Source organism: Ambystoma mexicanum, chromosome 12 (genome assembly GCF_040938575.1).
Source record: "Ambystoma mexicanum isolate Mex_15411 chromosome 12, UKY_AmexF1_1, whole genome shotgun sequence".
NCBI lineage: Eukaryota > Metazoa > Chordata > Amphibia > Caudata > Ambystomatidae > Ambystoma > Ambystoma mexicanum.
In genome coordinates this window covers 1158322621-1158335318 of record NC_090936.1, presented here as the reverse complement: position 1 = coordinate 1158335318, position 12698 = coordinate 1158322621, and the positions used below count along the sequence as shown (strand labels likewise).

The 12698-nt window shown below is 43.8% G+C and overlaps 1 protein-coding gene across 2 annotated transcripts in view; it reads right to left on the bottom strand.

Moving 5' to 3' along the window:
• HMGA2 (high mobility group AT-hook 2) overlaps nucleotides 1-12698 on the bottom strand; it is a 428333-nt gene that overhangs the window by 130589 nt on the left and 285046 nt on the right. For both annotated transcript variants that reach the window (XM_069629755.1, XM_069629756.1), the window contains exon 4: nucleotides 7682-7714. In XM_069629755.1, the coding sequence (XP_069485856.1) occupies nucleotides 7682-7714 (33 nt within the window). The remainder of the gene's footprint in view (nucleotides 1-7681; nucleotides 7715-12698) is intronic.

Genomic DNA, 12698 nt, shown 5'->3' with positions numbered 1-12698 from the left:
AGTATTGGTGGAGAAAGCCACACTGCTGATGTCATGTGGCACTAAGGTAGCCTAGTTGGAGGAACTCACAGAGTGGGATTTCTGTTGCATGGTCATGCCACTGCTGGGGGAAGTCCAGGATCCTACGCCCCAAAGCACTAACAGAACACTACTGGAGAAAGCTCACTCAAAATGTTGGCGATAACACATGGTGAGTGAGTGGAGATAAAGACAGACCCATCCTCACACCATTCACATGCATACACTATTGCCGATTACACAACATTCACATGCAGCATTGAGAGTATGGTGGTGCTGATCTGATTATTGATAAAGAATCTCACCCATCTATAAACAGTAACCTTAACATATGCTGTATTTCACAATATATATTTGTTTTAATACAAAAGTACTACATAACACACACTGGTTTATTTGCAAAGGTATTAACAAACATAAGTCAGAAATACAATTATGTATAATACATACAATCTGACAAATAGGATAAACCTTAAATTCCATCTAGACAAATCATAACCTTTTGCGCTTCCTTGACTGCACTGACGTTTCCCTCTCCTTCAATACCTCTTTTTGGAGGAGTAGTCAGAGTAAACACTGCCAATTATTTCTGTGATGATCATGAACATTTGTTAATGTTTTGTTGTGTCGGTCAGTACGAATGACAAATTCTTTTGCTATTGTATTTTTTCCAGATCCATGTTATCTTATATTGCACACAGCAACCCGATTCAGTCTTCTCTCAGACAGTTAAATGTGGTAAGAGGTTCAGTCATTGCAAAGCACTGAGCTCTTCTCAGCTTCACAGGAAGAAGCGGAATAGTTAAGTGGCTACCTAACAGACACGGCACTACTCTGGACTAAATCTTTCCTAGCAGACAGAACAGAAAACGTTTGGTTAAAACCCTTCAAATCCACACCACGAATCAAGGACTGTGGAGTACCACAAGGGTCCTTACTATCACTACTGTACTTCAACATCTACTGCACTAATCAGAATCTTCAAAAAATAAAACATTACATGCTACAACTATGCAGGTGACACTCAAATCATCTACAAAATCGAAAATAAACTAGCTGATCACTCAACCCTGATTGAGTGTCTAAAAGAAGTCTTTAATTGGATGAATGCCAACAACTTGAAAATCAACCCAGGAAAGACCGAAATCATGATTATATCCAGAAATCAATATAACACCACCTATATTCCATGGCCAACGGAAATGGGAACCGCACTAACTCCATCTAAGGTAGTAAAGAAATCACAGTGTCCTGATGCACAACAACCTAACCCTAGAACCACAAATCAATGCAATAATCAAGAACTGCTTCTTCCTCCTTCACACGGCAAGAAGAATCTTACCTTTCCTCCCCTTCACCTACAAAAACGCTCACAATCGTTGCCCTAATCATATCAAGGATCGACTATGCAAACAGCCTCTATCTCGGAATACCAGAACACTTCCTGAAGAAACACTTCCTGATGAAACTGCAACTGATCCAAAATGCAGCAGCCAGACTCCTCCTCAAACTATCCAGAAGAGACCACATCACTGCAGCCCTAAAAACACTGCACTGGCTCCCAGTCAAACATCGCATCGCCTTCAAAACAATGTGCATAACACACAGGGCAATCAGCGGACAAGGAGCGGAATTCCTGCAAAAGAAACTAACAATCTACAAGCGAACGAGACTCCTCAGATCAAGCAACGAAATCCGTCTGGAAGAAAAACCATACCTTAAGAAAATACTTGGGGGCTCCTCCTTCTCCCACTTAGCCGCAAAAACCTGGAACAACATCCCGAAAGAAATAAGAAACATCACGGACCACTTACAATTCAGAAAACTAATAAAAACCTGGCTCTTCAACATCACAGATCCAAACTGAAAAACCAAAGCCACCAACAATGGAAACAATGGAAAGGACGGCAAATCTAGGACAACAATGATATCTAGAACCGAATAAAGAAACTTTTAGTACAAAAAGAGAGACGACACTGTGTCTAATAGGATGCAAACGACACCCATAAGGACAGAATCCAGCGCCCCTAGCCAACTCCCAGCGAACAACCTTCACCCACTCGATAAATGCTATAATAGATCATACCCGTATAAAGTTGGGTGAACATTAGCACTTAGCCACACTAATTAATCTCTGGATATTCGCCGGAACATGGACCTAAGAGAGTGGTGAATGCAGACAGACGCCGACCCCTGGACATAAAAGCAAGCATTAGCATTGTCACATACCAAAGGGTGTAGGAGCGGTAAGATGAATGTAGAACCGAATATGATGATGAATGCCGAGCAGGCCTCAACACATGGAGGGAGCAAACCTGGGCTTACTGATGCCGACCTCCTACTAGATTAGGAATGCTTTCTGGGCTAGACTGCAAGGGAAGCACAAACCCCTGCCTGCCCCGCATACAAACAGGGGCCATGTAGGCACCCGGTTGCCCAATTTTGAGCAAGGTTATGCATATGAACGAATGCCAAACTGGAAAGGGACCGTGAGGGTCGTACAGCCCTGCAGATGGACATAGACACCGAGACGCCCAAACACCCCACCTGATTAGAAATACGGAAATTTAGCACCGCACTTCAAGTAAGGAATGCCAACTAACCAACCCACTAACAACTTCACCCTCTCCATACAACTCTCAAACTCTAACCAAACACAACCACAACTTACAACACTCCACACAAACTTCACCACACTGCAACAACAAAGCACGCACAGACCCACACAACAGCACACGACGCCGCCCGACAGTATAACACTCCAAGCTCAGCCAACTGAATTCCGGACTGAGGCCGCCAACAGCACATCACTGCTCTCTTTCACTTCTCCAGCTCATCCCCACTAACTACCTCCACCCTTCCTTTCTTTCAGAACCGCCAGAGCACCAGGGGACCACTCCAGTGGTGATAGTGCACGGTACAAATATCCTTTAACCTGTGCAAAGAACCTCTTTCTGTGGGAAGGATCCTTCTAAAAAATCTTCCAGTTCTGAGAATGAAGACTACTTATGGACACTTGATAAGGTTAAGTGTGCCTAGAGAAGGCAATATTTGATTTCTGGGTATTTAACAATTATTTCAGAGCTTCTCTCTAGTTGGTGGAAGAGTTGAATGGAAAAGATTGGTAGGTGGTAGTGAGCAATAGTGAAAGAAGGGCTTGCACAGAGGAGAATTGTTACAAATTAGAGTGAGTAGTGGTAAAAGGAGATCTGGGTAGAGGGGCATATATACGTTTATAATGACCACAATAAAAGGTGCCTGATCTAATTACTTATTTGTCTATTACCATGCCTGCGGCAACACTTTAGACTCCACTTAGACCAAGCACTGATGAAACCAACAGTTTGTGTTCATCTTTAAGCATTTTATAGGCACTGCCATCTTACTCTAGGTACTAATGCCAATTACAAGCTATTTCCATCATGAGCTCAGGGGGGTACCGCAATTTGTCAGGTATTGGCATGACACACTCTGGCACTCACACCATGTAACATATGTTGCTACCATATACCGAGGAATGACTTTAAAAGCCCCAGTACTCACTATTTGAAGGTTTTCTTATATAATTCCAATGTACTTCCACCATTGCCTGCTATTGCCATCAAGACACCAGGTTCTTGCACCATTAGCATTCAATGCCCAGGTACTCACTCAATTTTCACGGATATGCACAATTAATATAGCAGTGCCATTCTCTACAATGCCCAATTATGAAGCAATACCAGGATTCCATTACGCACAATTCGGACATCAATGGCAGATTCTGTTATGGTCACTTAACACAGACAGGCTAGATACCAATATGCCAAGTTATCATAAACAATGGCAGATTCAAAAATGCCAGGATAGCACAATAAGGCCACATTCCATTATTGGCCGTTCTCCTAATAAAGCAAGATACCATTATGAACACCATCACAGTAAGTACCGACTTCAGTATGCCCAGTTAGCACTGTACATACATATTCTGTAGGGGGCGGTATGTATACGTGTCTGTGTGTGGTACTGGGGGCAGTGGGAGTGTGCCAGTGGCACTGTGTGCTCCATGGGGTGATGTGTGTGTTGTGCAGTGTTGGAATATTGTATGTGTGTGCACTTCTGAGGGTGGTGTGTGCACAGGGCCTTCGAGGTGGTGAGTGCGGTGTCGATGGTACGCTGGAACTGTCATGTACACCTCACCTGGTATCACACCCCAAATGTAGTCTTCATTAAAACTGAGGATCCTGATGCATGTGCACACAGAGGGTTCCTAAGATTAGCATCCACCTCATCTACATAGAATTGTGAATGCTAGCATAAACCGCACTTAGATGGAATCCTCTTTGTAGCCTGCGTCGCATCTAGATATAATTGCCAATGTTAGCATTTGCACACATAGAAGGAATTTCTGAGCTTAGCATGCGCCACATCTAGATAGAATTGTGAATGTTAGCTGATGCCGCACTTAGATGGAATCCTCAATGTAGCCTATGTTGCATCTAGACAGAATTGTGAATGTTAGCATGTGCACACAGAGGGAATTCCTAAACTTACCATGCGCCACATCTAGATAGAATTGTGAATATTAGCATATGCCGCACTTAGAAATGTAATTCAATGATTGATATAAGACTCTCCTGCCAAGCCTGGACCAAGCGTGCAATCATGAAGAATAACCAACCCACTAACAATTCCACTCCTCTGCACACACCTCTCAAACTAGAAACAAACACAACCACAAGCCTTAAACGCAGCAAACCGCACAAACTTCACTACACTGCAACAACAAAACAAACCGCACATAGACTTGCACAACAGCACTCGACGACTACCAATCTTAATCCACCCCAAACCCAGCCAACAGACCCACCGGGCTTAGGCTGCCAACAGCACATCACTGCTATCTTGCACTTTTCCAGCTAATTCCCACTAACTCTCCCCCCCCCTTTTCAGAGCCGCCAGAGTGCTAGGGGACCACTCCGGTGGTGATAGAGCACGGTACAAATATCCTTTAACATTATCATCTACCAGCGTTCTACTTCGATCCTCTCATCAACCTAATCTCCCACTGGCATTCAGTCAAGGTAATGACTAAAAGAGCAAACTATTATTGTAAACCCTGTGACAGAGTATTGGGTAGCTTTTTACGTGATGAGGCTGATATATTGAAAAATGATCTACTCATTAGGCTACTCAGATTTTTATCAGGTCAAAGAAGTACTTGACCCACAATTACAAAGCCACGCTAAACATAAAATCACTAGACGGAGGAGAACTAGAGAACCCGGCAACCTATCAAAGCAGGTAAAATCCCCTAGGGCCTGCACACATTAGTACATTGTCCTGTACGAATGCTCGAACCAGCATACAAGAGGAGTTAGCAAGAGTGCTTAGCCTGGACTGAAATCCAAGCAGCAGAAATCCCAAACCAGCACTTGCCCAAAAACCCAGCCAGTATGGCCAAGTGAAGGTTTAAAAAAGCAAAAACGTCAGGAATCTAGGAAAACTCCTTCAGCAAGTCGGCTGACCTTCCAAGTTTTAGAAAGTTAGCCATGAGCGAGAGAGGAGTCCAGGCAGAGCCTTATGTTCCACTGCAAAAAGGCTGACCAAAGGCTGGGGTCAAAGGATCAGATGACTAACAATAGTGATTGGACAGTAAGAATGACTTACCCTACAACCAGCCCCACAGGAATTGAAGGAGAGCTCAGGGACCTACACTTGCCTAGACTAGTTGGAACCAATATGGCTCACAAAGAGCCCAAGTGGTCAGACCGCCCATAGCCCACCTATCTTGTGTGATGCCCTGGACAAAGCAAGCCTTAACATACAAAATAGCATCGAGACATATTTAAATACAATACATTGGATACCCAATGACTACAAAAAAGGTAAGTTGGATGTTCAGGTAGTTAAATGGCTTGCACCACTTATGAAGCCAAAACTGAAGTATTGTTGCCTCATACCTATGCCCTAAAACCAATGTAGGGTGATTGTTAGGTAAGAATTTGTAGAGTCCAACTGGTGTGGGACTTTATAAGACTTATCTCTTGGTATTAGGTAACCCACCTTTTAATAAGGAACTTGGGTTGGTTATCCCGAGTTACCTAGGGGAAACTAGACGTGGACCCCCTGCTCACTATGCTCAGAGAGGCACAGCTCCACCTCACTGATGAGGCCCAACAAGGCTGAAACACATGCATGGGGTTGCTGTTGGTACTCTTGTTCAGAAGGGAATTGCCATAGCATTTCGGTGCTGGACTGCCTATGTGGGCGGTACAAAGTCTGATATGCAAATGGATATTTCCCATCTGTGAAAGGTACAGTGAGCAAAAAGCAATGGCTGCGAACTCTCAAAGTGGGAAAAAAAAACACAGAACAGGTTATCATGCAATGTTTTTTCTGGAGAGGGGCGACCTGCAACCTTCTTTGAACACCTTTTAATATAGGTCTGTACTACACAAATTGGCAGTGTGACTGAACAGCCAGGCTTATTTTAAGAGGGGTAATGTGAGCTGTACAATGAAATCGGTAACTACAGGTATCTAAGTAAACACTTACACACAAAGGAATAGTGTGCTCAAAAATATTATTGTACCGATGGTTCGGGCATGTGTTTTTAAGTATACTTTGATCGATCGCACAAACATTTCAAATGCACCTTACCGTAGTTTTCCTGTTTTGTACACATGCGAAATCAGGCAGCAGGGCCCGGCCATCTTGTGATAATCTGATCAGTTGCTGTATGCCCAAGGTAGACTGCCCTGGCGGCACTAAATCATATCTCCCGTCCGTGAGGCTGACATCACCAAACCTAGTGATATTCTCCGCCCATCTCCACAAGGTTACTGGGCAGCATAGCCAAACGCACCCAACACCTACGTGATGAGACGCAGAACCCGGAAATAAACACACATCAACCCACAACACAGCGCATCACAATTCGGAATACAAAACTATACTTTAAAAGGAAATAGCAAAACAGTACAATTTTAACAATCAACGCTCCGACAACATCCAGCGATTGCCATATTAAATGAAATGGGTAATTTTTTTCTTTTTTCTCGGTCCACAAATGTTTGTCGTGAGTCACGCGGTGTTCCTTTTGGGTAGGTGTAAGAAGCGCATTAGACGCACCATGAATCGCAAGGCTTGGGCTTCAGCTTGGCGCTAGTCCACCATAAACAATGTCAGGTTGCTCCTTATCGCTGGTACCGCGTAAGGGCATATGGGCCCGTGTCAATCATCCCAAAAAAGGGTCACTGTGACCCAGCCATTCAAACGCTGCAGTAGCTCATAATACATGTGCAGGTAAAAATACCTGTGGCAAGCCACTATGTACTTTTAACTGCAGGGCATCCCATCCCATTTTGCAGCTAGTTACTTTTCACTACATTACAACGAAAGCAGAGTGCTGAATTTACTTAATGATCTCATAAAATGGACTGGGATGGGTGTGGTCAAGGAACACCAGCCTAAAGGTGTGTCTAAACTTTTCATGTACAATGGGCGAGAGGCTCTGTAATGTGAGAAATCAATGACTTACGTTTATGCTTGTTGGAGAGGCCAATATGTTCACTGTATTAATTAATACCATCCTGGATTAAAAGTCAGACCACTTGCATAAGTAATTATCTTTGACATAATTCTGCCAATAGAGTAAAGAAAATTACAAAATAAGCCTTACCTTAGTCGGTTTCTTCTGCACCACTTGCTGTGGCTAGGAAAAAATAAAAGACAGTAAACATTTGAAAGTGTGATGGCATACACATTTCCTAACAGCGAGGCACCAAATAGGTGTATAGAGTCAAGTATGTCCGACTGCTTGATATTCCCGCCCACACACATGGAAAGTACAGCTAACAGGCTGGCTTTATTAATATGTTCTAATATGCTCTTTATATAGCGTCTTTACACAAAGTGGTTTACTAATTAGTAAACATTAGCCATTGTTCAGAAGAAAACAAATTGTCTAACATGAGAATTGCAGCAAATTTACAAAGCAGGAGCATAAGCAATCACAAGCAAATAGTCCTTTGAGCACTTTTTTCAAAGTTTGAGTGTGAAGAATTAAGACGTTGGCCTAGATGAAGGGCATTCCAACATAATGGAGAAAACAGACGCAACAGAAGGTGGCCTAGGAACAGGATATACGCATTAAGCGGACAGAGTGCTCGAGAGAGGGGGCGGGGGAGGGCAAGCAGAGACCGAGCAAAACCATGAACCTATTTATTCACAATAGATAAAAGGTGAGATTGAAATCTTAGAGAGATAGGGAGCCAGCAAAGATGAAACAATTCTGGAGCAATGCAAGTGGAATAAGTAATATTATATAAAATCCTAAAGGCAGAATGAAGAATTGATTTAAATGGTATAAGAATATAGTTATGGAGAATATAAAGTGAACCACAGTAATGAAGACGAGGGAGAACTAGGGTTGGAATAAGAAACTTAGTAGCCAAGAAGGTAAGCAATTGACAGATTTTCTGTGTTAACTGCAAGACTAAGAAAGAGTAAGAATTTGTTTTTGCAATTTAAGAGGACTCAAAAATGCAAAGGATTATGGTCAGAATCTGACAAAGGGAGGGACACTGGAGGAAAAAACATTTTGGCAGGTGGTGAAACTGACAGTGGGAAAAATGATAATTCCAATAGGATTGAAGATATAAAAAGTGTTTGTTTGCATCCAAGATTCTATAAAGGAAAGAGAGAGAAACTAAAAGAGGATGGGACTCCGGACATAACCTTGCGGGAAACCATAGCTAATAGACTTCTATTAACAAACAAACCTTTCCAGAAAAAGCATGGTTATGCACATCAGAAGAAAAATCAAGATCCTACAGAACCTACAATGCCAAGCGAGGAAAGAGACAGAAGTGTTGAGTGATCAGCAGAAAGACCAAGCAATGTCTGTAGAGCAGAAAGTTTGTAATCTCGAGCATGCAAAATGAAGTACGAGACAGGCAGCAGTGCAGTTTCGGTTTAATGTTGTGTTCGGATCGCCTCAGATTTGTGAAGCCCCCTGCTGATTGAAGTCCAATTTCTAAGAATGAGGCATTCCTTTTAAATGCTCTCAATGCCCACTGGTAATACTAGAAGGGGCTTGCCGAAATCCTCGACCAGTGGCACTTGCATAGACCGGCCGTTCACATGTTAAACAACAGCGGGGTGTAACTTTAAGACGTTTCGTTCTTTTTGAAGGCAGGGGCGTAGGGGCCACAGGGGACACCTTGGGGCCTTTGCATGCTAAGATGACACGATCCATCTGCCCAGGCCAGGCCAGCAGCTGGACAGTCCATGTTGTGCGCCCTGCTGTGTGCTGCCCTACTGCTATACGGGTTGTTACGTGCGTCTCCATCCCATTGCAGAGCAACCGGATTCAGGAAGTTGTCTCAGGTCTCCCCCCGCCTGTAGAAGCCACGATTCCCTAGGGAAAGTTTTGGCAGGTGGTGCCCGCTCCCTGACGGCAGATGGAGCGGGTAAAATATGCCCCTGTGTGTTGCGTGCGTGTAAATGGTCTGGGAACTAATGCCACATTATGGTTGCCATTAAGTACTGTCCAAGTGGTCGTGTTGGCCCAAAAAGAAACAAAAGTTGTTTTAATGAGCATGAATGTTTCTCCTGTGCCGTGTTTCCATGGCAACTGGGAGCGCTGGGATTCTGCAACAAGAGGAGCCTGCGTATGACAGCATGACCAGGGCAGTCCAACAGCTTTAGACCAGAGAGCATGGCACAGTAAAGAGTAGGTTGAGCTGCCCACCCCCCTTGAATGGTGCATCTAAAACGAGAGGCAGTGGGGTCAAGGAAGAAGACTAGAATAATTAGGGTTAAACGCAGGCAGTGTGAAATGGCTTGAGGGGGAATGGTGTCAGTAACAGGGCAGAGATCATATAGCCCAAGAGCTTGGTGATGGGTAAGAGAACAGTTCAGGCAGAGTGTGAGGGAAGGGGGCAGGGGAGAGAATGAGAGCTCTATGCAAGGATTGAAGAGGAGTTGGGAGCCAAGATTATGTAATTGGAAGGAACAAACAGAATAAACAGTAACAGAGGGAATGGAACCATCATTGGAGAAAGCTGTCCACGAGAGGATAATTCTGGGCAACAAACAGCTAATAATGCCCATAATTCCACAACTGTGATTGGGTGGATCACCATAAACATTCTGCAAAGGGTCCTAAAATATATTTGTACCTATGCTGATCCAACTCTTTCTGTTTGTATTGTTCAACTGAGGCAGAAAGTGGTGGCATAATAAAGCATGACTAGCCAGTGGGTCCCAAACAGGAATGGTCCACCACCTGAATTAAAACGCAAATGCAGTTAGGGCTTTTGGCAGGTGCTGCACAGAGCTCTTTATTGCCAGTATGGCCTTTCGAAGCATGCTTTATCACCACTATCACCCAATTTGTTTGTGGCAAACAGATGCAAGCTGGAAGTGCAAACTTGTTTTTCAAAAACAAATGCAACTACAAAAAGGTGGCTGTCTTGGAGAATCCAATGGAAGCTTTATAAATATCCCCCTTTCCGTTTCAATGGCAGTCACAGTGCTTCAGTTAATATGGGACGGGAGGAAGGTTGAAGTAAGCAAGCAGACATATGTATTTTGATTCATTTAGTTCCATTAATTCCAGATCTAGAAAGAAATGGAAAAACAGGGGAAAGCAGGAGAGATGAATAGTGAGCAAATGCTGTTAGCCAACTAAGAAAGTGGGCTGGTTAAAATGAATAAAGCCCATGTCCAAGCACACTCTTTGGCTGAAGCATCCATCGATAGTTCTAATGAATGATAACACATGAGTCTGCAGGTATGATATGATATGATATGGCATTTGTAACGCGCCTATACACAAGTGTTATGTATTACATTCAGGTGAATGAATGAATGTATTCATTGGACGGGAATACATATTTCGAATGGATTGTGAACTCCCACGTATTCCTCATCTTATGATAACTCGTCCCAGCTTCACTGTTTTGGAAAAAAAAATTCTCTCGGCAGAGGGCGCTGTGCTCGAGGTCGTGGCGTCTATTGTCCCTCGACGGACTCCATACTCTGTAGACGTCACTGATGGTATAAATAGCTCGAGCCGCGCCCATTGCTTCAGTTCAGTTTTGCCGATTGCTTCGCTATCGAGAATGGCGCGCTTCCGATTTTCTGTGAATAGAATGTCGTCATCTTCAACTCCTTCGACACCCAAGACTGGGTTCAAGAAGTGTGTAGGGTGTGGATCAAAAATGTCGATCACGGATCCCCACCGGGTTTGTCTCTGGTGTCTCGGTTCCAGTCACCGAACCGACGACTGCGGTACCTGCCAATCGATGACCGAGAAAAAGCTTTGTGAGAGGAGAGGTAAACTGTTGGTGGGGAGGGAAGCCTCTAAGAAGGCTATGTCTAAAATACATAAGAAAGCGGCTGATTTGAAGGAATCTGATCGCCATAGGCACTCCAAGAGATCTCGATCTAGGAGTGGATCAAGACACTCTTTGTCATCATCTAAAAAAATGAAGAGGAGACATAGATCTCCCTCATCTTCTTCTTAAGAGTCGACCGAAGAAATTCGATGTCCGACAAAATCGGATTCTCCCAGTAAATGGGAAGATTTCCGTAAAAAGATGGAGGTTTTCGAGAACGCAGCCCGACCCCCTCAAAAGAACCTCGAAAAAAAAGCCATACCCCTAAGGTCGCTCCATTGGACGACAAAGGGAAGTCCAAGACTACCATGGTAAAGACCAGTAGTGTCGAGGATACTAAAAAACCAAGCCGTCGAAGACTCTTCGAGAATCGAGCACTTCTCCGGTGCCATATAAAAAACACAAGTCGTCAAAGGCTTAGACGACTTCTTCGGCATCGGCGGCGTCGACCATTTCGGCACCAAAACCAAAAACATCCTCGACGCCCGTGTCGAAGTCATCTTCGAAGTCATATTAGACTCCTGAAAACAACTTTGAAGGATTTATCAATCCCTTCGACGCGTATGGTAGAAGAAAGGAGATTTACTCCTTTGCCCAGGTCAGACTTTAAGTCCATGTCTTCAATTTATGAGGAATCTGTCTCAGAAGAAGACAAAGTTACTCCTTTTGGAGGTTTTTATGGCACAAAGCAAGTTCCTGAGGAACTTATTGACCAGGAATCTAGAATGAGAGACCGGAGTGATACTCTACATTCTGCCAGTGGAATTGACACCTCCCCAGAATTAGTTTGCCAGACCTGATCCTGCAGAGCATGCAGATGCTGGGTAAAGGGGTCTTATGACCAGAGTAATAGAATATATGGGTTGGGGTAACACTTCACCAGTTTTTTAACAGGATGAAATGACGGATATAATTGTCAGAGGGCCTCAAAAAGATCCAGTTCTCCCCTTACACAGGGCACTACAAAGGACGGTGGAGAAAAACTGGGATAAACCAGAGAGTATTGCTGCTGCAGATAGCACTTTTCCAAAAAATATAGACCAGCTGGAACGGATCATGAATACTTAAATAAGCATCCGACTCCAGAAAGTCTAGTCATTCAGGCAGCATCTACATCAAAACAAACTGCATATCCCACTTTTCCTCCAGATAGCGAGGATAAAAAAGTTGACGCATGGGCTAGTTTTCACGTCAGGCAGTATGGCCCTTATATCGACAAATGTCACCTGTACCCTGGCCACGTTTACCCATACCCTGTGGGACTGCATTTCGGCGGCGGCTGAACATATTCCG